The sequence below is a fragment of the Myxine glutinosa genome, chromosome 12 (assembly GCF_964187855.1).
Source record: "Myxine glutinosa chromosome 12, kmMyxGlut1.1, whole genome shotgun sequence".
Classification (NCBI taxonomy): Eukaryota; Metazoa; Chordata; class Myxini; order Myxiniformes; family Myxinidae; genus Myxine; species Myxine glutinosa.
The window spans coordinates 25,290,547-25,315,070 of record NC_136272.1 but is presented as its reverse complement, the minus strand read 5'-3'; the positions used below and the strand labels follow the sequence as shown (position 1 = coordinate 25,315,070).

General features: G+C 45.0%; 1 protein-coding gene across 1 annotated transcript; it reads left to right on the top strand.

The window, feature by feature from the left end:
* Nucleotides 1-837: 837 nt before the first annotated feature.
* BNIP1 (BCL2 interacting protein 1) lies at nucleotides 838-18,983 on the top strand. Its single transcript, XM_068133009.2, has 6 exons — nucleotides 838-1,364; nucleotides 3,819-3,911; nucleotides 14,978-15,069; nucleotides 16,151-16,252; nucleotides 17,639-17,754; nucleotides 17,918-18,983. Exons 1-6 carry the CDS (start codon nucleotides 1,293-1,295, stop codon nucleotides 18,112-18,114), a joined length of 672 nt encoding a protein of 223 aa, XP_067989110.1. The 5' UTR covers nucleotides 838-1,292; the 3' UTR covers nucleotides 18,115-18,983.
* Nucleotides 18,984-24,524: the final 5,541 nt, after the last annotated feature.

The window sequence follows — 24,524 nt, the reverse complement described above, 5'->3', positions numbered from 1 at the left end:
ACGGGGAGATTGGTGAAGCACTGGCTGAGATGGGATGGACATTTGGTGCAGATGGGGGAAAAGAGAGGGGATAGGCTGCGGGAGATAGGTGGGAGGAAAAGAGGTAGACTGCGGTTGAGATGGGAGGATTGTGTAAAGAGGGATATCAGTGCAATGTGGGGGGTTGTTGGAGAGTGGAGAGAGTTGGCTGAGGACAGGGTAGTGGAGGAGGATTGCAGTCAATGTAGGGCATGAGCTTAGTGCCATCGGACCTCACCCCTTATTAAGGGAAAAGAAGGAGACAACAACAACAACAGAGTGTCCACAAATTACCGTTCCACATTCAAGCCGTCATAAAAAAATGAATGAAATGGGATACAATGATGAGGTTTGATGCTTGTGAATTAATATTTCTCAAAGTTTTATTTTCAAGATTTGTCAAGATCGTCATATCACATTAATCACCATTTACCATCGCTTGGGTTGATCAACTGAGAGATCTCTTCAGAAAGGCCAACAAAGCCTGTTGGGAATGAAGTTACTCGTCCGTCAGGTGTTGGCCATGTCAGTGTGATTGATCTCTGCTCGTGTGGTGCTTCACGATCCTCGAGATGAGTACTTGGACTGTAAGTGAATATTTGAGTTGTATTCTGAACATTTTAAAGTTCACCTTGTCAATAAACGACTATCTCAGGATTCTGGTGTATTTTGTGTCACTAACAACTTCTCGAATAGCGTTTTTACTTTTTAGCTTAACGTATGTTTTTTTCATAGGGCGTTGAACTTCAAGTGGTATTTCCAAAAAAAAACACAACGTGGGTTTAGATTTTGGATTCGGCACAAAAACAACAAAAAAACACAAAAATCCGGTTTCGATTCCAACCAGCGCGTTTTTCGTCGCCTCGAAGTCTTTCCCCATTTTGAAGGCCCAAAGCAAATCTTTGTCCTTTTCCTTCACTGTTTCCTCATGTATATAAATATAAATTAGTAGCAATAAGACTTTTCACCAAATGAATTGTTATCGTTATTAAAATTCTTTTTTTTTCGTAATATGAATGTGAATAGAGGCGGTGTATAAGTCTGGCGTGCGTGGACGACTGGACGTTCTCTTTCGCTTCCGGCTTCGCAAGTCGTGTGGGGGATCTTTTATTTCTTGTTAATCATCATGAGGTGAATGTTTGAAGTTGGCAACGTAGCGTCTTTCTGTAAGCTAGAGAGATGTCAGCAAATGTAATAACGACATTCGAGGTTTTGTGTGGAACGAGAAATCCAGAAGTCGAGAGTGGAAGAAGTGTTTGGACATTGGTCGTGCCATGGAGCTTCCCGTTCGTGTCTGCACTCAAGAGCTCGTGAAACTTGACTTGGAGATCAAGGCTCTGATACAGGTAGGACAGGGGAGGGGACAGGTAAGGTGGTTGTCTGGTGGACGACAGTGGTTTAAATGTTTATTTGGTAGTTTATGCATATATTTTCTTTTTTGTTCAAAACTTGAATACTATTTGATATTTCGGATAAATTAATTGAAAAGGCTTTTCTCGTTAAATGCATGAGGTTGTGGGCGCGCTCTCGTCTAATATTATGTAATAAGAAAAAACTAATAGAAGTACAGTATGTACAGTAGTCAGTACTCCCATTCAAATATTACGTAATTTATAGACGTACTCGCGTGGGTCAACCGATAATTGTCTTCCCAGCAGGAGTTGGCTCTGGTGTCTAAGATCAGGGTCCCAAGTTCGAGCCCCTGTCAGTGTCACGCCGTTGAATTAACACCAGGTGGGTTGACTCAGCCTGTCATCCTTCCGAGGTTGGCCAAATGAGTACCAGCTTGCTGGGAAGAATGAGACATTCGAGTGTCCTGCGTCGGAGTTGTGACACGTCCAGTATTCTGCACATTAGCCGAAAAAACTGCTTCGGCAGCCCTGTGTGTCTGAACATGCAAAAGGAGCAGTCTTCCTTGTTGCTTTATAAATCATATTGTGCATCCTGTAACTTTTACTACTTTTTGTAATTCAACATTGGTGGACGACACTGATCTGACATGACGAGCAATGGCAACCACCTGACGTTCCTGGTCCGACTTGCGAAACTTCTTGTATTGATCGGCATGAAAATGACATCCTTGGGAGTTCTTAATTGTACACCGCACCTTTCCTATGCCATCTCCAGGCAATGCAAATCGTCATTGCTGGGCACCGAAGGGGGCTCGGCAGTGACGCACGCTGAAAGGGAGTACTCAGTTTTCACTCTGTTTGTTTGTTTTCTTGCTTTCTTGTTTTCTTTCTTGTTTGTTTGTTTGTCCGGGCGATATCTCAGCCATCCTTTGAGCTAGGAAGCTGAAATTTCGGCACAGTAGTGAGCAAGTCCTTTGTCAAAAATGGTATTTTTTTTTTTTTGATTAATCAATTAATTAAGGAGTTATTTAATTATTAGCGATTAATTAAGTACTTATTTAATTAATTAAATTTCCTTTCTCTTCTGACCATTAACTCAGGCACCTTTTGAGTTAGGAAGCTGATATTTGGACATGCCAATGACAAGGTGATTTGGCTGCAAAGGCTATTTTTGATTTATTAATTATTCAATTAATCGATTAATTATTTAATTATTCGATTAATGACTAAAAACTTCTTTTTTTTAGGTTACAGATTCTGATGAAATGGTGGTGGTTTATGTGTTCTCTGACCGAATTAATTAGTAATTTAATTTTTTTATAATTATTATTAATTTATTTATTTTCATTATTAATCATTTATTTATTTTCTTTCTCATTTGGCCAATATCTCAGGCACCTTTTGAGCTCAGAAGCTAATATTTGGACATGAGTGACCAAGTGATGTGGCTATCAAGGATATTTTTGATTTATTGATTAATCAATTGATCAATGAATCGATTAATTATTTAATTATTCGATTAATTAGTAAAAAAAACATTTTTTTCCCCAGTTACAGATTCTGATGAAATGGTGGTGGTTTATGTGTTCTGTGACCGAATTGATTAATAATTTAATTTTTTAATGATTATTATTTATTTATTTTCATTATTAATCATTTATTTATTTTCTTTCTCATTTGGCCAATATCTCAGGCACCTTTTGAGCTCGGAAGCTAATATTTGGACATGACAGTGACCAAGTGATGTGGCTATCAAGGATATTTTTGATTTATTGATTAATCATTTAATCGATTAATTATTTATTGATTAATCGATTAATTATTTATTGAGTAATCGATTAATTATTTAATTTTTTATTAATGACTTATTTAATTACATTTCTAAAAGATACATCTTCGGATGAAGCACTAGTGGTTTAGTTATGCTATTAGCCAATTGATTATGAAAATATTTTGTGATAATCTTTTATTGATTTTAATTATACAATTAATCAATCAATTAGCGTACACCTCTCCTTCCCAATGCAGCCTCTATGAGCTGCACTGCGGTATTGCCAGGCGCCCCGGCAATGCCGCGCTGTAGGATATTTAATTATTTGGCATGGGGGCGGTGTACTTTGAATGTATCTGTACTTGTTTGATTTTATGTTTTTGGTTGTTCTTTTTTATCAGTAGGGAAAGTTGTTTGGTTTTTGATTGTTCCTGAATGTATTTCTGATTTTCTGATTTCTGATGGTATTTGTATTATGCCAAGATGGTATTATGCCAAGATGGTATTATGCCAAAAGTGTACTGCCTGGGTAATAAAAAAATACTCGCATTTTATTTGCACAGACATTCAATATCTCGATTAGCCAATTGAATGGAAAGTTTAGTCCGATGATAAATGGGTGTTTTTGAAGATTGTTTGAATCCCCTGTTCCCTATTCCTTGCCGTATTATTTTCAGGATATCCGTGAATGTGAGGGGCCACACTCTGTTCTGACCCAGCTAAATGGCCGCGTACGAGAAAAGCTGAAGCTGCTCCGAGCACGTATTGAAGTAAGGACTGAAGAAGTAGCACGTGGAAATGTTTACACGTATTGATGTATGAACGTTGCGATTTACGGTTTGCATTTTCTTTACGCTGTGAAGATGATAACCACAACGTAGACATGTATCATTAACCACCACCATGATAACGTAGCCTGGTGTTGGTTTAACAGTTAAAGTGGCTGACTTAAGCCCCTGTTGTGCCGATGAAATAACACCAGTTGGGTTCCGAGGTTGGCAAAATGAGTAGCAGCTTACTGGGGTAATAGGCCGTTGGAGTGGGAGTGGTGACCCATCCAGGACTGCCCTGCATTGCCAATGAAACTGCCTCACGGCGTGAAAGGAATGGTTATTGCATTATGATTACAAGGTACCGAGGCTGATTTAAACCAGCAGTGATGTAGTACAATCACCTTTTTAAAGGAAAAGTCAAGGATCAAATATGAGCTGAAAGTGGGATTGGGAAAGAGGGAACAAGTCATTTTCAGAATAAAAAACCTGCAAGTAATAAAGACTGCGTATGTGGTGAATGGCCTGCACGATGTAAAGGCTTCCTTAACCTCTGCCATAGTGCAAAGTGGCAAAATCATAATGGATTTGAGGCAACCACCAACATGGTCCAAACAAATGTGGGAGGAGAGAAAGAGAAGATGTTGGAAGAGGAATTCAGTGCAGTAACAAGATGCCACAAGTGGTAGAGTGTTTACCATCCAGGAACATGGATCTACCAAGGAAGATGTAAGGATTTCGGAGAACAATGTGCGAGACCACCACAAGGTGCTGGCAATGTGTCCACCAGCTCTGTGACATAGACTGCTCCCTTCGGATGTACGCTGGTCTAAACTGCCTCAGGAGCTAGATGCTACCAAGCTACTGAGTAATGGAGCCTTACATAGCGATGGTTGGCAAATCTATCAATAATGCTAACTTTGTTGAGGGCTCCAAAAAAAACAAAAAACCCTACACAACCACGATCCCTTCCACAGGTGGCAAAAATTTGGGTGATGAGCAGAACGGCTATTTTGAACAGTTTCCTTGTAGAAATGTTTTTACCATCATATGGTAGAATGAATAAATGGCAAAGTTTTGTTGTTTAATTCTACGAAAGTCTTCCACGTATTATGTTTGAAACCGTGTCATTGTTTTTATCCCCTCACGTTAGCTATTTGTGTTCATCACAGCGTGAATAACTCTGGTCAAAGCGACTTCTCGTTGAATGAAGTTGTTTTATTTATTATCCCCACGCTTTTTATGCGTCCGCTAACAAAGTCGCCGGAGGCATAATGCTTTCAGGTTGTCAGTCCGTGATAGGTTTTCTTTACCGCGATAAGTTGAGAATGGCTGAAGGGATCTTGGTCAAACTCGGTGCAAGTATGTACAATGAGGTAAAGATGAACTGATTAGATTTTGGGTTTACGAGGTCAAAGGTCAAAGTTCAGAGGTCATGTTAAGTAAAATTATGTTGCCCCACCAACTCGTGAACCAGTAATGGGATTTTTAATAAGTCTGGTACAAGTACGAGTATATATGATGCAACAATGAACTGATTGGATTGTGCCATCAAGAGGTCAAAGGTCAGAAGTCATGTCAGGTAAAAATAGGTGCAATACCCCTGGCGCTCACCTGGTAGAATAAACAGAATACTACACTGACTAAAGGTATTGTTACGGTCCGCGGATTAGATGTTATTTTTACCGAGCGGTGGTGTAACCGCGGCCGAACAGTTGTTCCCCGACTAAACCCGATTTACCCAAACGGCCGTATCGCGCCACAGATACTCGATGTGGAAAAGACTAAGACGACGAATGCAAGAAAAGGAAGACGAAGGCAAAGAAAGGTTTGAAATACGATTACTATTTATTACTATTTACAGGCTCAAAGTAACCAAGGAGAAGGAAAGATACGAAAATAATATACAGAAGCTTTTAGAGACACAGGGAAAATACTAGCTTATCTAACAGGCTTACTTAATACCCAGGACAGAACAAACAAAGACGACTCACACGGGGAATGATGATAGGAATTGGCTGGAAGGAGAGGAAAGTCCAATTTGTTCGGCAGCACGAATCGGCGCGTTCGGCAGCCGCCGTCCCTTCGCGGCCCTGCTCCAAACTGCCGTCCAGGCCCCAAATGGCTGGCGAGCGTTGTGGCTGCTGGGGACGCTGCTGCTGCTGCTGCTGTAGACGCTGCTGCTGGCGAGCAAGGTGACGAATAGCAGGCTTTTGCGCTTCCCTGGATGACCTCTGCTTTTGGTCCTCACAACTCAGCTCTGCTCTGACGACCCAGCTCTTTCCTTTGCACCTCACCACGCAGCTCAGCTCAGCCTTGGACCTTTTTGCAACTCTCTTGGACTCATCTGCTTGTCTCCTTTGGGGAGCGTCCCCACGGCGGGTTATATAGGCCCCGCCCTTCACCCTTTGCGAACCTCCCCCAAGCATTCTCTCTCCGCCCTCTCAAGCCAAACCCCTCGTTCTGGGTTGGATGAGCGGGGCCGACTTACTCCTCCCCTCTATGACGAGGTGGAGACCCGCCCTTCTTCCCCAACCCTGCCTCGTGGTCAATGGCTGCTTTGGAGGGGATGTAATTGCCAAATTGAGGCTTGGCCATTACGAAAGAGGAAATGGAGGTTTTTTGGGAATGGGAATGAAGGGAATCTATCTCTTTTACTCGGTGCAATGGAGTGTCATTTTAATGGAAGACAAGGCCTTACTCTAAAACACATAATAAGATATAAGCTACTGAAAAGGGTTTTATCGGGTCCTGCAATGTGGTGTTTCATGGAATAACTACCGAGACGCCCTTTTTATCTTTACACAACTCCGGAGGCAGGAGGCGCAGAATAAACAATAATAATAATAAAGCACACAATAAAAAAATACAGTTCTCATATCCGCAACACTATTTTAAACCAATTTCAATGGTTGCCAGGAGACAGGACAGCATGTAGAATCAGACTAACATAATCATAAGACTTTAAACCAACAAACCAACAAAAAACTATTTTGGGGGCAACCCCTCCACCCCTCTCCCACCCCACCCAATGTCGTATACCTCCTCAGACCCCAAGTTTTGTATTGCCTTGCACAAACATTGGTACATCACGGGTGATTAAGGTTGTGGTGAAGTTTCATTGAAATCGTGTTTGTATTTTCATAGAAAAGAGGAAGCACCTACTTTGGGGGAGGGTAGGGCAACATGCCCTCCCACCTTGGACCCTGATTTTATTTATTTATTTATTATTGTTTTTATTATTATTATTATTATTATTTAAATTTAAATCCGGCAACAAACGTTGGTATATCACGGGTGATGAACAGAACGTTGTGGAAAAGTTTCATTGAAATTGTATCGAGTACCTATTTTTGGGGACAACTCCTCAGTAGACCCCTCACGGCCCGATATATATATATATATATATATATATATATATATATATATATATATATATATATATATATATATATATATATATATATATATATATATATATATATATATATATATATATATTGTTGCGGATCTCAGGTTCGTCGACGTACTAAGGGGGGATTAAGCCCTGCTCCCCCTCGAACTCCGAGTCCACGAGGCCGCCACCCACACTACACTTGTGGTGGACGGATTGCTAAGCAATTCCTGCTGCCGAGCCTGCAGCTACGTGTGGAAGGGTTAACGGTCACGACCCGAGTACCTTCAACACATGCAGCTGTGAGAACGGGGACTGAACCTCGCACGAATCACGCTGGTATTGAACGCCCGGGCGGTTGTGCGTCGCCTAACTCCTGCCGTTAACACTATTGAACCCGATCGAGCGGTTTTAATTCGGGCAATACTAGGCCAATGTTGAAAGGACGATGACGGCCAGGTTGGAAACAAACCACAGGATTTATTTACAAGGTACAGTATTCACAGAAAAAGGACACAGCGAAGAATCTTAACGGCCGTACCTACGGTCCCAGACAAGGGCCCTCAGATTTGTTCGAGGAAGAGGGGAATGCGCACAGAGCGCGGCTGCTTTGTGCAGTTTGCCTGGACGGGCTCGTTGGGCGGATACCCCCCAAGGATCGCTCCAATCCGGGACACCACAGCCAGAGATGTTCGCGGCAGGGGCGTTGATCACGGATGTGCACGCAGCAGGAATCCGAGGAGCGTTTCTCAGGGTCAGCGAGGCAGAGCGCGCGTGGCAGAGAGAGCGTCTATATGCAGGGAGTCCAGGCAGAGAGAGTCGGGGCAGAGAGAGAGAGAGAGCCGGGGGTTCGGGCCGGGTTTTACAGCCCCCCAACCCCCCCCCCCCCTACTCAACGTTCCATGGGCCTCCATTGGCCGCCTGGGGTCACGTGTAGTGACAGCCCCTTATTGGTCACCCTTGGCCACTCCCTTGAGCTCCCATTGGCTGTTAGCTGTTCTCCGGCCATGCCCTCCAGCTCCTCCCTCGGGCCTGCAAGGCTTGTCCTAGGCCCATGACGAGGCACTTTAGGCTGCAATGAGGCCTACCATTATCCTGCCTGCCTCAACGCATACTAACACTGGGAAGGAGACAACACTTTTTTTTCTTCTTTTTTTTTGTATACTGAATCGAGGCTCGTGAAAGAGCTAACATTTATTTCACAAACAACGTTTTTATACTTCACATTTAATAACAATTTATACTTCACATTTAATAAGAAATAACCAACTGAGCGAGGCTACATGTTGTGGTGTAACTAACGATGGGGGAGGGGGGGGGGGGGGGTGGTGTAACTAACTAACTATATATATATATATATATATATGTGTGTATGTATATATATATTGTATGTATATACAGTCACGTGAAAAAGTAAGTACACCCCATGTAAAGTTTAGACTTTTTCAATATATTTCAACATACAGCTATTTGATCTTCATTTCAACAATATTGACAGATAAAGCTGATATAATATAACAAATATCATGAAACATTCACATTTTGTCTCCATTGTATAATTTATATAAACATAAATGCAAATTTCGCATGTGGAAAAAGTAAGTACACCCCTACATTTATCACTACTTCAAATACCTAAAATTAGAATCAGGTGCACCAGCTCAGGTGCAAATGATTAGAACATCGTTAGAGAGGATCTTGGAGGAACATGTCTTATTTAAACCTCAGACATTTAGTTTGGTTTGCTCTTTGTTGTTGAAGTGTGCGGCGTCACCATGCCTAGATCAAAAGAGCTCTCTGAGGCCTTCAGAAAGAAGGTTATAGATGCCTACGAGTCTGGGAAGGGATTTAAAAAGATCTCCAAACAATTTGAAATCAATCATTCGACTGTCCGGAAGATCATCCACAAGTGGAGAAGATTCCAAACAACTGCCAACTTGTTCAGGCCTGGCCGCCCCAGCAAGTTCAGCCCGAGAGCAGACCGCAAGATGCTGAAATAAGTCTCTAAGAACCCCAGAATGTCATCACGGGACCTACAGGTAGCTCTTGCCACTGTTGATGTCAAAGTGCACGAGTATACCATTAGAAAGAGGCTGCACAAATTTGATCTACATGGGAGGTGTGCCAGGAGGAAACCTTTGCTGTCCAGAAAGAACATCAGGGCAAGACTAAAGTTTGCCAATGAACACCTAGGGAAAGACCAGCACTTCTGGAACAATGTGCTCTGGACAGATGAGTCAAAGGTAGAGCTATTTGGCCACAGTACCAGAAGACATGTTTGGCGAAAACCAAAGACAGCATTTGACCACAAGAACCTGATACCAACTGTAAAGCATGGTGGTGGAAATATTATGGTTTGGGGCAGCTTTGCTACATCAGGGCCTGGGCAGCTCACCATCATAGAATCCACTATGAATTCTTCATTATACGAGAGGGTGCTTGAGGATAATGTGAGGCCATCTGTCGGAAAGTTGAAGCTCAACCGAAGGTGGACCTTGAAACATGACAATGACCCTAAACATACCAGTAAATCCACCAAGGAATGGCTGAAAATAAAGAAATGGAGGGTTCTGGAATGGCCAAGTCAAAGCCTGGATCTAAATCCCATCGAGATGTTGTGGGGGGATTTGAAACGAGCTGTGCATGCAAGAAACCCCTCAAACATCGCACAGCTGAAAGAATTCTGCATGGAGGAGTGGGCAAAAATTTCTCCCAGTCGATGTCAGAGACTGGTAGACAGTTATAAGAAACGCCGACTTGAGGTTGTTTCTGCCAAAGGGAGCAATACCACCTATGAGAGCCAAGGGTGTACTTACTTTTTCCACATGCGAAATTTGCATATATGTTTATTTAAATTGTACAATGGACTACAAAATGTAAATGTTTCATGATATTTGTTATATTATATCACCTTTATCTATCAATATTGTTGAAATGAAGATCAAATAGCTGTATGTTGAAATATGTTGAAAAAGTCAAAACATTACATGGGGTGTACTTACTTTTTCACATGACTGTATATGTATGTATGTATGTATGTATGTATGTATGTATGTATGTATGTATGTATGTATGTATATATATATATACTAGCAGAAGTACCCGGCATTGCCGGGAGGGGAGGGGAGGAGAGGGGGGGAGGGGAGAAGGGGAGGGGGAGGGGGAGAGGGGAGAAGAGGAGAAGAGGGGGAGGGGGAGGGGGAGAGGGGAGAAGAGGGGGAGAGGGGAGAAGAGGGGGGAGGGGGAGAGGGGAGAAGAGGGGGGATGGGGAGGGGAGAAGAGGGGGGGGGGGGGAGGGGGAGGGGGAGGGGTGGGAGGGGGGATGGGGAGGGGGAGGGGCGAGGGGGAGGGATGGGAGGGGGGAGGATGAGGGAGGGGGGAGGATGAGGGGGGAGGGAGGGGGGAGGATGAGGGATGAGGGGAGGGGGGGGAGGATGAGGGATGAGGGGAGGGGGGGGGAGGATGAGGGATGAGGGGAGGGGGGGGGAGGATGAGGGATGAGGGGAGGGGGGGGGAGGATGAGGGGAGGGGGGGGGGAGGATGAGGGATGAGGGGAGGGGGGGAGGATGAGGGATGAGGGGAGGGGGGGGAGGATGAGGGAGGGATGGGGGGTGGGAGGGGGGAGGGATGGGGCGGTGGGAGGGGGGAGGGATGGGGCGGTGGGAGGGGGAAAGGGGAGGGGGAAAAGGGTGGGGGAGGGGAGAGGGGAGAAGGGGCAGGGGGGAGGGAGGGGGAGGATGGAGCGGGAAGGGAGGGGGAGGACGGAGCGGGAAGGGAGGGGGAGGACGGAGGGGGAAGGGGGAGGGCCAGTCAACAATGACGTTGCAGTTCTCATGGTCGGAGAGCAGCACAACAATCGCGACATCGTCCTGCATCTTCGAAAGAGCACGAAGCGGATTTTGGAGACTCTCCGATCCTGGGACCCACGTCCTCCAGTACCGGCGTTGCCGGGCGGGGGAAGGGAAACCCGGACATTCCCAACCCGTACATTCGCCCTCTCGACTCGAGCTCGTATTCGATTCGTATTCGAAATCGAAAGGGGAAATCCTTTGTATTCGAATTCCTAAACACGAAATATGAATTAAAATGTAATTCATATCGCACAAAATCGACACAAAACACGGTCGCATAAAGGTGAAAAACGCAATGGCTTTTCGCCCTGAATTACGTGCAAACGTGTGACGTGTGACGGGATGGAACATCACGTGATCACTCTGAGAGAATCAGCGAGTTGCTCGCACTGGCTGAGATTAGCGGGTACTTCGCTGAAATGTGCTGAGGTAAATATGAATAAAAAATATGGATCTCGTCAAATATGGTCTCAGCCATGTTCGTCCCAGGCTCAATGGCCATGTCTATGCCAAATATCAAGCACATGAGCCTCTCCGTTTCGGAGTCTATCGGTAACATTACACACACACACACACACGCACACGCACACACAAACTGTTTTATATATATAGATATATATAAATACATACATACATATATATTTGTTTGTTTTTTAATGCCGTGAACACATTTTGGTACAACGCGGGTGATGAAAGTTGTGGTTAAGTTTCATCCAAATTGTGTGTGTAGTTTCTGAAAAAAAAGAAGAAGCAAATACCTATTTTGGGGTTAATTCCCCTCATGGACCATCTTAGACCCTGATTTTTATTTATTTATTTATTTAATGCCGTGAACAATCTTTGGTACATCACGGACGGATGATGAAGGTGTGGTCAAGTTTAATCGGAATTGCGTGTGTCGTTTCTGAGAAGAAAGCAAATATCTATTTTGGGGGGTCAAACCTGGACCCACTTTGACCCCCATAGCCACCTCAGACTTCGATTTTCTTAGAGCCGTGAACAAACTTTAGTCACAACATAACAAATATCATTTGTGCCGTGTGTGCACCCCGGTTTAGAATATGTACACCATATCACTGCGTGTCGTAAGAGGCGACTAAAAGGGTTGGAGTCAGGAAGGGCATCCGTCCATCAAACATGTCAAAAAGGGAACCAATTACAATTATATATGGGCAGGGTACAGCCTGAATTACCCCATGGGGGTCCTCACCCCCTTTCGTCAAAAATCAAGGTGGGGAACCCGATCGAAGCAATGGTGGAAATCACTCCATTTATGACGACAAAACGTCTGATGCCCCACGTGGAGATCGGTTTCTGAGGTTTGAGACATGGAATGTTAGGACAATGACGGGGAGATCAGGAGAAATGGTGGAAGTATTGGTCAGAAGAAGAGTGGACATGTGTTGTTTTCAGAAGACGAGATGGAAGGGAAGTGGTGTGAGAATGGTGAAGGGTAGGCAGGGACAGAAATACAAGTTTGTGTGGCAAGGGTGCCTGGAGGGCGTGAATGGTGTTGGTGTCCTGTTTTCTGAGGAGTTTGTAGACAGTGTGGTGAGTGCGACTAGAGTGAGTGATAGGTTGATGATGGTGAAAATGATTATTGGAAAGCTCTTGGTGAACGTCATCTCGGGATATGCTCCACAGGTTGGTCGGAGCGATGAAGAGAAGGACACGTTCTGGTGTGCGATAGAGAAGCTGATAGAAAACGTGAAAGATGAGGAAGTTGTTGTGGTAGAAGGAGACCTAAATGGACATGTGGGAAGGAGTATGGCCGGTTTTGAGGGAGTTCATGGGGCTTCCGGATATGGTGTGAGGAATGGAGAAGGTGAAAGGATTTTGCTGATGGAGCTGGTTTGTTGATTTGTAACACTCAGTTCCAGAAAGCGGATAATAAGATTGTTACATACACGTCAGGTGGGTCGTCGACAACCGTTGAGTACCTGGTGGTGCATAGGCGAGATAGGGGGCACCTCCGGGACACAAAGGTGATCCCGGGGAGGAGGCTGTTTCACAGCACCACTTGGTTGTCTGCGACATAAGGGTGAAAGGTGTGAGGAGAGCTCGGCGGGTGAAGTACCAACCGAGAATGAAGGTGTGGAGGTTGAAAGAAGTGACAGTGAGGGAGGCATTAAAAGAGAGGCTGAGTATGGTAGAGGGTGATGTGGTTGAGCTTGAAAGTGGTTGGATGTCAATGAAAGATAGTCTGTTGGGAACCGTTGGTGAGGTATGTGGATGGACAAAAGGACCACCGAGGCACTCAAACATGGTGGTGGGATGATGAAGTTGGAAAGAGGATTGTCGAGAAGAGAAGTTCAAGGAGTGGCAGATGGCGAAGGGTACGGGGGCAGAAAAGGCAGAGCACAGAAAGTAAGAAGGCTGCAAAGAAAGAGATAGCAAAGGCACAGGAGGCATATAGGAAAATGTTCGGAGAACGCTTGAATTCGAAAGAGGGTCAGAGAGCGGTATTCAGGATTGCAAAGCAGATAGCGAAAGAGGTTGCTTTGTGATGGGGGTGAGTTGCTTGAAGGATGAAGTGGGACAAATCGATGTCGACCCAGATGGAATTAAAGGAAGATGGAAGAGATATATGGAAATGCTGTTGAATGCAGAGAATGAATGGGATGGTAACATAGAGAGTAACCCAGTTTAGGACCGGCAGAGACGATAACTGAGAAGGAAGTTGAGGAAGCGATAAAAGCAATGTTGCTACCTTGGAGACATGCTGAATGGAGAAGGTTGATCAGACTCGGCAAAGGTTGCTGGAGTGAGATGTGCATGGAAGAAGTTTTTGTAACGTAGAGCAGCAACGAAGGGTGGAAATGTGAATGGTTCCGTGGATGTGTGGAGTATCGTTGAGAGAGAGGGTAAGAGAAATGATGAATTACGAAAGATGATGGGAATAGAGCCTGTGATTGTTGCTGTGAAGAGAAACAGGTTGAGATGGTTTGGTCTTGTGTTGAGGAAGGATGAAAGTGACTGGTTGAGAAGAGTGATGGAAATGAATGTGGAAGGAAGTGGAGGACGGGAAAGACCGAGAAAGACTTGGCTAAAGATGGTGGAAGAAGAAATGCGGGCAAGGGGGTTAACAAGGGGAGATGCAGAAAATAGGGCAAAATGGAGAAGATTGTCATGGGGCCCGCAAGGCTAACCCCCGCTCAAGCAGGGAAAATGGCCTTAAAATGCCTGTTGTTCAATAATAATAATAATAATAATAAATAATAATAACAAGAAAACATCCAAGACGTGCCCGGATTGCCTGAAAGTGCCAGAGGTCGGGTATAATGCGATTAAACCTCATATATGTAGGAAGTATGAATTGACATTCCTCATAAAGCAGAGCAAATCGTAGGATAATGGGAAGCATGTTACAGGTGGTGAATTCCAGAGCGAGACAGCACGAGGGATACTTAAAGCAAGAAGATTGCCACAATGTTGTTTTTATTATAGTACCATATTTTTCGGCACACAAGTTAAAGGTCAACAGAGTAGTTAAAATAATATGCACAAAACAGTTAATTAGTATTGATGACCCTGGAAGTACCATCATGCTATTGAGTGTCATGGAGGATTTAACACCTCTGTTGTCCTGACTGACAGTTTTGTTAACTACCGTAGTTGATATAGCTTTGTCTTGTACTCCAAATCGACTTATCTATGAATGAAGGAAATAAAAATGGGGAAATTAGCCCATTTGACTTGTGCTCAATATTGGCTTGCATGGCAAAAAATAGGGTATTTTAATAAATGTACTAAAGATGAGCATTTTGTGACCGGCACTGCGAAGGAATCTTTTGGGAATGTTTGATTATGGGTACACACAGGACCTCGAAAGGATGGCTTTGGAACAGGATCGTGAAACAGACAAGCGGGAAATCCTGCACGAAGTCGAGAATCATCGGAAACAGTTGATCAGGCAGGTAACCTCGTGGCACCATGTGACTATCCCAAGTCTATGTCGTGGAAGGAATTGTAAGAGCTACATTGAGAAGTGTTTTTATTTATTTTGTACTGACCGTGCAGAAAGCTTTTAACCATTGCCCAGGCAGAGGTTGCTTGTGTATGGAAAAGGACGGTTTAATAGGAGGGAGATTGAAGAAGATTTCATTCCTCCTCTTCATTTTGTTAAAATTATGTGTTATTGATGTCAGGCCTGGTGTTGGCTTAACGGTAAAGGAGGCTGGCTTAACATCTTAAGGTCTTGAGTTTGAGCCTCTGTTGTCCGTTACATAACAGCACGTGAGTTGACTCGGCCTGCTATCCTGCCGAGGTCGGCAAAATGAGTACCAGCACACTGGAAACAGGGGGCACTGCATCAGTGGCCCCAGCAAAGATGCAACCAGCAGCCACAGGCCACATGCGAAATAATGATTCTTGATTTTAAAAAAAAAAGTATATTTTTGAACTGTTTTGCAATCAATATACATTCTGTTCTTTGCATATCGACTTATTTATTAATTTTACACATTGCAAACATGGCTCCTTGTTTCACTGCAAGACAGGAACTTCTTCCACTGTTGTTGTTCTTTTGGTTGTTGTTCTTCCACTGTTGTCGATGCCCAACTTTCATCAAAATCGTGTGTTTGGTTCAGACTTGCTGAACAAGTGATAATGACTGAAGTGTTACAGACTCACTCACTCTCATTCACCCACTCATTCATTCACTCGAGTACTCACTGACTTACCTATGGAAACTGCTCCATTGCATAAGCTCATCAGACTAAGGTTCAGTTGAGCAAAAAATGAGTATTTTTTTATCAAGTAGACTTCAGGGAAAAAAATTATAAAATCCCTTTTTATTTTAATATATATTTTGGAAGAACAAAGTGTGGTTTTATTGAGTTTAACAATTCTTAATCTTCAACTCATTGTTACTTGCTTGTTAGATCGATCAATTTTGCTCAAGTATTTTAAAATCACTTCTTGCTAGGTCGGGTTTTCCTCCTTCATTTCTTTTCCAATCTCGCCTAATGGCTATTTCAATGTTTTATTTTCAGCGATCAAGTCTCTTTGCGTAAAGCCAACGTGTCCAGCAAGCAGACATTGGATCTCGTGGAGCGGCAAGAACTGGTTCAGCCAGGAAATGTCCTTCGCCAGCGGTAACTTGACCAAGACCGACGCTACTATTCCTGTACCAAAATTATGTGCAATCCCATTTCTCAAGTAAGGCAAGAACAAGTTTGCGAAAGGTTCCTCCTCAAACAAGATGCAAATAGTATATCGGTGGTGAATGAAATCTAAGTGAAAACGAACGTAGAATGGCTGAGATAAAAATGTCTTTGAAAAGTATGCAGTGTTTGATCCGGGTCTCGACTTTTAATCGGACTCGGGCCTCAACTTGTACTGCCTCCTTTGCAGAAAATGTCACACTTTTGCAAACAGTTGAGACCTAATGAACAATCACAGGAGCTGGTGAGATAAAGAAGTCTAAATACGTAGGGCATCCGGCCATAAAGCATTGCTTCAAAAAGGGGACCACGGTGCCCAAAAAAGGCCAACCCATGCTCTGCGGGGAAAAAATGGCCTCTAAAAGTAGGTGGTACCTGATTCCAAATGGGAGATTTGTGGGCATTTATTATTATATTATTCCATCCACCCTCCCATTCAGTTGAAGGTATTTTTGGTGGCACTGCCTTTTCTTGGGTTACATGTTATTAGCTATCTCAAGGCACTTGAGATGGCATCAAGTCAACTATACTATATGGGCTTTCACAACATACAAGGCAGGAAGGTTGCCCCCCCCCCCCTTCCTGAAGGTCGTTAATGTTTGCTGTGCATTCATGAGCTTATACGGGTTTTATTATCCCCGTTTTATTATCCCCACGCTTTTTGAAACAAATGGGGGAGGGGAGGAGATGTAATCAGCTGGCTGTCCAACTGTCAAGGTACATCCTCTTAAATGGGTGTGCAGAAATTCACCAAACTTTGAAGTTATGAACACCATATGGCAAGAAGGTGCTGGAGCAGTATAATTTTCACTCCACCCCTGGGGGCAGGGTCAAATCCCAAAAATACAATTATGGGCACATATTAATTTAACCAACACTTTGCATATGCTATGAACATTGAGGGACATATGATATATGTAACAATTTTTTGCATTTGATCCCTAGTTCATGCCCCAGGGGGTGGAGACTTAGGGTGACAGGAGTCAAAAGAAAATACGTATTTTTAACTCAAAATTTGATATTGGGTCAATCCTGGTGGAACCTTTTGCCATCTTTCAACTTTGCCTTCGGTGAGAAACATGGGGAGGATTTGCGAATTATTTACCTATTTTGCTGCCAATCTGGTCGTAATTTTGAGAAAAAGCCTGGTTTCATGAAGCTTAAAATTAAAAACCTTTCCACTGGACTTTAACCTGCAACAAGTGCCAGTCCTGTGTACTCGCACCTCGCCTAGCATGAATTATATGAACAACTTTTTCTATTTTTTTTTCATTGTTGTTTGCTATGACATTTATGTTTTATGTCCATCTGCTGCAGCACTGCAAAGCAAGATGTGGTGCGGTCAGCTGGAGATGTTACGGCAAGTTTAATGAGCCTCAGTCGGCTCATGACCCAGCAGGTGCATCGCAGTGATGAAACCGTGCAAACACTTGGTGAGGTTCCATATTCAGTTCAGTTGCACACACTGGAGACCATTCCAGTAGCCTTTTGATTACCAAGCTTTACTGTTTAACCACTGCTGTGTGCACATCATGCCTATCTAGCTTCTGGCCTGCAACACTGATTGTACTTCCTGTGGTTGTCCAATCCTCACAGTGACCTCTTCTCAAACGTTGACTTCTACCAATGAGGAATTCAAGGTGATGTCTGGGACCCTCTCCATGAGCCGCCGAATCCTGACCAAATACAACCGACGGGAACTTACGGACCGTTTGCTTATCATACTTGCACTTGCCCTCTTCCTTGCCACCGTGCTCTACATCCTCAAGAAGCGTATCTGGCTTCCCTTTTGAGTGCATGAACCAATTTCTGCTCTGTTCTCAGCATGTGATCCGATAGCGATGTTCTGCAGGTAACAATCAATAACTGTGCTGCGACCAACTGAATTAAAACTGGCACAGCATTGTTGCAGTATTTGGTTGTTCAGTTTTCATGCCCCTGCAGCCGAAGGTATGTTTTCGGGTTGTCTGTCCTTCGATGCGTGTCTGCGTGTGTGCGTAGCACTCCGTAGCAGGTTTTCGTTTCCGCGATAAGTTGGGAACCACTGAAGGGATTTTGACCAAACTTGGTACAAGTACATACTATGATGCAAGGATGAACTGATGAGATTTTGGGGTCAAAGGTCATAAATGACCTTTCGTTGAAATTTTGAAAATCCTTTTGCAGGTAATCACTTGAGTTGGAAGCATCTGTTTTCTCTCTTCTACTTATCTCGTTCTCACCATCATGTGACCTTTAATTGAGATCGAGCATAACGGTGGGTTGACAAATGCGAGCGGAGGCATATTCATTGACACTTTCATGGCAAATTCTATTTTCTGGTTTTTTTCTTGTTATGCAGCCTTTTAATTTTATATAATCCACTTTATTTACCTGTGCACCTTTATTTCGTTTGCAACAATTGTTGAATAACTATTTTCGTTTGCAGCAGGGATGCACCACTGTGCGTACATGCGGTTCCAAATTTAAGCTGTTGGACGATGATCCTTTGTCTCGTGTGCATTGCCGTCATACATTTGATTAACCAACCGGAAGGGTTTCCCACAAGGTCAAGCCATTAAATGGTTTTGACCTATTTGGGCCTTCTTTAAATTGTACATGGTACTTTACCTTGAGAAATAAAAGTTCTGTGTCACAAATTATTTGAGTGACATACTTATGATTCGATTATGGAACAAATTGTTGTATATTACTGTAATGTTGGAAATGTTTATTCTCAAAGTTTTTTTTTTTTTTTTTTTTTTTTGTATACAAGATACAAAATCTCGTGAGAGAGCTAACATTATTCACACAAAGACAAACCGACACATACAACATATAACATGGGGAGCGATAGACAAGATGGGGCGAGAGGGGGAGGAACACAAACACAACATCTGAGAGCAGGGACATCATCAAGAGATCTGTGGGAGGGAGAGGGCTTTGGGGGGGGGGGGGGAGGAGGCATGAGAAGGGGGGGTGGGAGAGGTATAAAACATATGGATACTGCCGGGACGTCCAGGAAAGAAGTTGGAATTTCAAACAAGGTGGATCTGGGGTGAATTAGTGGGGGTAGAAAAGATCAAGGTTTTGGATGGGGAAAGATAAGAGATGGTGGTGAACAGCTGTTTTAAAGACCTGGAGGGAGGAGTGGGATTGAAAGGAGTGTGGGAGTTTGTTCCAGAGGCGGGAGAAAAGAGGAATGAAAGAGTGAAGGTGAGCAGAGAGCTGAGATTTCGGCAGTTTAACCATCGGAGGGTTGCTGGCAGATCTTGTGCGACCTGTAGGAATATTTGGGGGACAAAGCACAGAGAGAGCTGGGGGAGCAAGGCCGGAGAGGAGTCGGTAGAAGACAGAAAGACCACCAACTGTCTGCGGTGTGAGTGAAAGGCCCTCGGAGATAGCTTCATCACGGGAGATTCCAATGATTCTGAAAGCTTTGGTTTCAACAGCGTGAAGCTGAGCTGGGTGTGAGGCAGGAGCACCGGCCCATAGGGGAGAACAGTATTCCATTGAGCTGCGGATGAAAGTCTTGTATGTGGTGAGGAGCTCAGGTGTGCCGAGGAAGGACTTCGCACGACGGAGGATGCCCAGTCGGCGACTGGCTTTGGAGGCCAGCTTGGAAATGTGGTTTTCCCAAGAAAGATCATGGCAGATAGTGAGACCCAAAAGCTTGAGCGACAGAACTTCTTGGAGAGGATTGTTGAGAAAGTAGATGGGAGGGTTGTCCAGTCGATCTTTTCAGAGAGACACAGTAAGAGTGTGAGATTTGTCAGGATTGAAAGGCATGTTCCACTTGTTTGACCAGTCTGTGATTTTGTCCAGGTCTTCAGAGAGTGAGGAGGCTGCAGACTGCCGATCTGAGGGAAGAGGAATGGAGCGGCAGAGAGTGGAGTCATCAGCAAAGAGATAGAGAGGATTTTCCAGAGAGTCGGAGAGATCATTGATAAAGACCAGAAAAAGCACAGGGCACAGAACACTGCCTTGGGGAACTCCAGCCTGAACAGGAAGGGGAGATGAGAGAAATCCATTCAGGGCCACATGTTGTCTTCGACCAGAGAGGAAGTCTGCAAGCCATGCATGGAGATTTCCATGGATACCATAGGAGGAGAGTTTGGTGAGCAGAGCGGGGTGCCAGACCGTATCGAAGGCACGTGATATGTCAAGGGAGACGGCTCTGATTTCCTGTTTGTCTTTGAGGACCTCCATCCATTGTTGAGACAGCAGAAGCAGCATGTCCAGAGTAGAATGACCTGGTCTGAATCCAAATTGATGATCGGAGATCAAGCCATTGGAGAAGAGGAATAATAATAATAATAATTCATTTATTTTGTATAGCGCTTTTCCAGAAGCCCAAAGGCGCTTTGACAGAGTGGAAAACATAATGCATAACAATACATGAAAACAACAATTGCAAAAAGACAAGAATCAAGAAAACAAACAGCAGCGATATACGGCATATATATAAGACAAGAATCAAAAAGACAAGACAAGAATCAATAGGGAAATATTTAAAGCAAAAGGAGGGAGAAGGAGAAGAGATAGTCAGGGGTTAAATGCTGTGGGTTGAATGTTGAATGCAGCGTTGAACAGGTGGGTCTTTAGTGATGTTTTGAATGTGGTGAGTGAGGAGGAGTCTCTGATGGTGTGAGGTAGTGAGTTCCAGAGGGTGGGAGCAGCGATGGAGAAGGCCCTGTCCCCCCAGGATCTGAATTTGGTCCGGATGGAGGGGGTCAGGAGGTTGGTACCAGCAGAGCGGAGGTTGCGGGTGGGTGTGTCTGGAGAGGAGGTCAGCCAGGTAGGATGGGGCCAGGTTATGGAGGGCTTTGTATGTCAAGAGGAGGATTTTGTACTGGATTCTCTGGGGGATGGGGAGCCAGTGAAGCTTGTAAAGGACGGGGGTGATGTGGTCACGGGTCCGGGAATGGGTGAGTAGACGGGCAGCGGAGTTCTGAATGTATTGGAGTTTATTGGTGATTTTTGAGGGTGAACCATAGAGGAGGCTATTGCAGTAGTCCAGACGGGAGGTGATGAAGGCGTGGATGAGGGTTTCTGCAGCCGTGGAGGAGAGGGATGAGCGGAGACGGGCAATGTTTTTCAGGTGAAAGAAGGCTGACTTTGTGATCTGTTTAGTGTATTTGTCGAAGGAAAGGGTTTGGTCAAAGATGACGCCAAGATTCCGGATGTGAGGGGAGGTGGATACTGGGATACCGTCGATGTTGAGGGCAAAGTTATGGGTGGATTTTGTGAGCGTTTTTGGGCCAATGATGATTATTTCAGATTTATCACAGTTAAGCTTGAGGAAGTTGATTTGAAGCCAGGATTTTATTTCAGTGATGCAGTTTGTCAGGATAGAGTGGGTGTCGGTGGAGACGGACTTGGTGGAGATGAAAAGCTGGATGTCATCGGCGAAGCAGTGGAATTGGAGACCATGACGGCGGATTAAGTGACCGAGCGGGGACAGGTAAAGGATGAAGAGGAGGGGGCCAAGAACTGAACCTTGGGGGACACCTTGGGGGAGGGGAGCAGTGGGGGATTTGCAGTTATTGATGGAGATGAACTGGCATCTGTCAGAGAGGTATGATTTAATCCAAGAGAGGGCAGTGCCGGTGACGTTAAAGGTGGATTCAAGTCGGGTGAGGAGGATAGTGTGATCGATGGTGTCAAAGGCAGCGCTGAGGTCGAGGAGGACGAGAATGTTGAGGTTGCCAGCGTCAGAGGAGAGGAGAAGGTCGTTGGTGATTTTGAGGAGAGCAGTTTCAGTACTGTGGTTGGAGCGGAATCCGGATTGGAATGTTTCATACAAGTTATTGGCAGAGAGATGATGTTTGAGTTGAGTGGCTACAGCGCGTTCCAAAACTTTTGACAGAAAGGGTAGGTTGGAGATGGGTCTGAAGTTGTTTAGGGTGTCAGGGTTTAGACCAGGTTTTTTTAGAATGGGGGTAACAGCAGCAATTTTGAGGGAAGGTGGGACGATGCCTGTAGACAGGGAGGAGTTTATTGTTGCAATGATAAGTGGAGAGAGAGCAGGGAGGGAGGCTTTGACAAAGCTGGAGGGGATGGGGTCAAGAGTGCAGGTGGCAGTTTTCATTCCTATGAGGAGTTCAGAGAGGTCAGTAGGAGAGATTGGGGAGAACCGAGACAGGGGATGGCAGGACAAGGGGGGGCAGGTGGTTGGAGGGGGAGCGGGTGCGGCGGTGGTCAAGCTGTTGTAGATGTTGTCAATTTTGCGTTGGAAGAAAGAGAGGAAGGAGATGCAGTTGTCTACTGTGAATGACTGGGTGGTGGTGTTCAGGGGGCGGAGGAGTTTGTTTATTGTCGAGAAGAGTGCTTTTGGGTTTCCGGAGCCAGAGTGGATAATTTGAGAGTAGTAGGCAGAGCGGGCGCGGGAGAGGGCATCTTTGTAGTGTTGTATGTGGTCCTTGTAGGCTTGGGAGTGAACTGTGAGACCCGTTTTATTGCGGAGTCTTTCAAGTTGGCGAGCACGAGTTTTCATCAGGTGGAGTTCAGGGGTAAACCAGGGAGCAGAATGGGTGAAAGAAACTGTTTTGGTTTTTACAGGCGCAAGCTGGTCAAGGCAGGAGGAGAGAGTGTGGTTGTAGTAGTCAGTGAGGTCGGAAGGGGTGTGGAGGTCAATGAAGGGAGAAGTGGACATTTTTTCAGAGAGGGTGGATGAGAATGAGGTAGGTGAAAGAGCGTTTAGCTTACGGAAGTTGATTGTGCGATAATGCCTTGGTGTTGGGGCGGGGATGTTGATGGTCAGAGTGATGGCTAAGTGGTCAGAGAGGGTGAGGTCGGAGCCATAGAGATGGTGCAAATTTAATCCAGTGGAGCAGACAAGGTCCAAAATGTGACCACGGATATGGGTAGGAAAGTCGACATGTTGAGTGAGGTTAAAGCAGGTGAGTAAATCAGTGAAGTCAGTGGTTATTGTGGAGTCAGTGGAGTCCATGTGGATATTGAAATCACCAAGGAGGAGGATTGAGGGGGAGAGGGAACATAGCTGGGTCAGAAAGTAGGAGAAGTCAGACAGGAATGATGGGTGTGGTTTGGGAGGGCGGTAGACGACAGCCATGACTGACTGCGTGTGACCAGAGAGTTTTAAAGCCAGGTGTTCAAATGATGGAGCAGATGAGATGGAGATGAGGTTGGTCTTGATGTCTTGACGGTGGATAACGGGAATTCCACCACCTCGGCCCTCCGAGCGTGGTTTATTGACGTAGGAATATCCACTGGGTGTGGTGAGGTTGAGTGTGTAGTAGTCCAGAGGTTGTTGCCAGGTTTCGGTGAGACAGAGAAAGTCCAGTTTGTTATCCAGGATGTATTCGTTCAGGATGAGGCATTTATTGTTGAGGGACCGGGTGTTGAACAGGGTGAGCTTGATGTTGTTTTGAACAGCAGGGATGAATTCAGGTGATTTAGCCAGGGTTCGTAGGCAAGAGGTGCGATCGTGTGGGTTGCTGTGACCAGGTGCGCTGGGACGAAGAGTGAGAGTGCGCTGAGCCGACCAGAGGACGGGGATGGAGTGACCTGATTGCGAATAAACAAACTTGCGACCGGAGCCACGGTGAATGTACCTGGGTCGTCGGAGGAGTCCATTTGATTTGATGGCAGAGATGCATGATGGGGTGGAGCGGGTATTGAGCAGAAGAAGCCTTGCGGCGGAGTACTTCAGAGCCATGCCAGGCAGGAGCGAAGGGACGAGTACGAGGCCAAGGTCGAGGAGGCAAAGCGGCAAACGCAGCGGCAAACGCAGCGGCAAACGCAGCGGCAAACGACTGCAGCCGCTAATCAAGACCACAGCGGCAAACAAGGCCACAAGGCCACCGGCAAACAAGGCCACGGCCACAAACAACGGGAGCGGGCCTTTCGAATTCCGTATTCCGTACCATCAAAAGCAGATTCCGTTATCCAGCCGGAGAACACGCGGCACGTGCGGGTGTGAAAAGGCAGGACAGGTGTGAGATGTCAGGTCAGAAAGGTAGAAGCGGACCCTGTACATCCATCCAGTCGGAGAAGCGGCGAATATGCAACGCCAGCGTCCTCTCGCAACCGAACCCCAAAGGAAGGATTTGATATCCGAAGCAATGATGGATTCCATGACTTTGCTGATAATTGGGAGCAGGCTGATTGGTCTGTAGTTGCAAGGATCTGTTTTTGCACCTTTTTGTGTAAAGTGGTAATGTTTGCTGATTTCCAGGATGCTGGCGGATTATCTTGAGCA

Coding starts and splice junctions, on each gene's coding strand:
- BNIP1 (XM_068133009.2), top strand. CDS start 1,293: ATGGAGCTTCCCGTTCGTGTCTGCACTCAAGAGCTCGTGAAACTTGAC. Junction 16,253..17,638: donor GGAAATGTCCTTCGCCAGCG/GTAACTTGACCA, acceptor CATCTGCTGCAG/CACTGCAAAGCAAGATGTGG. Junction 17,755..17,917: donor TGAAACCGTGCAAACACTTG/GTGAGGTTCCAT, acceptor CAATCCTCACAG/TGACCTCTTCTCAAACGTTG.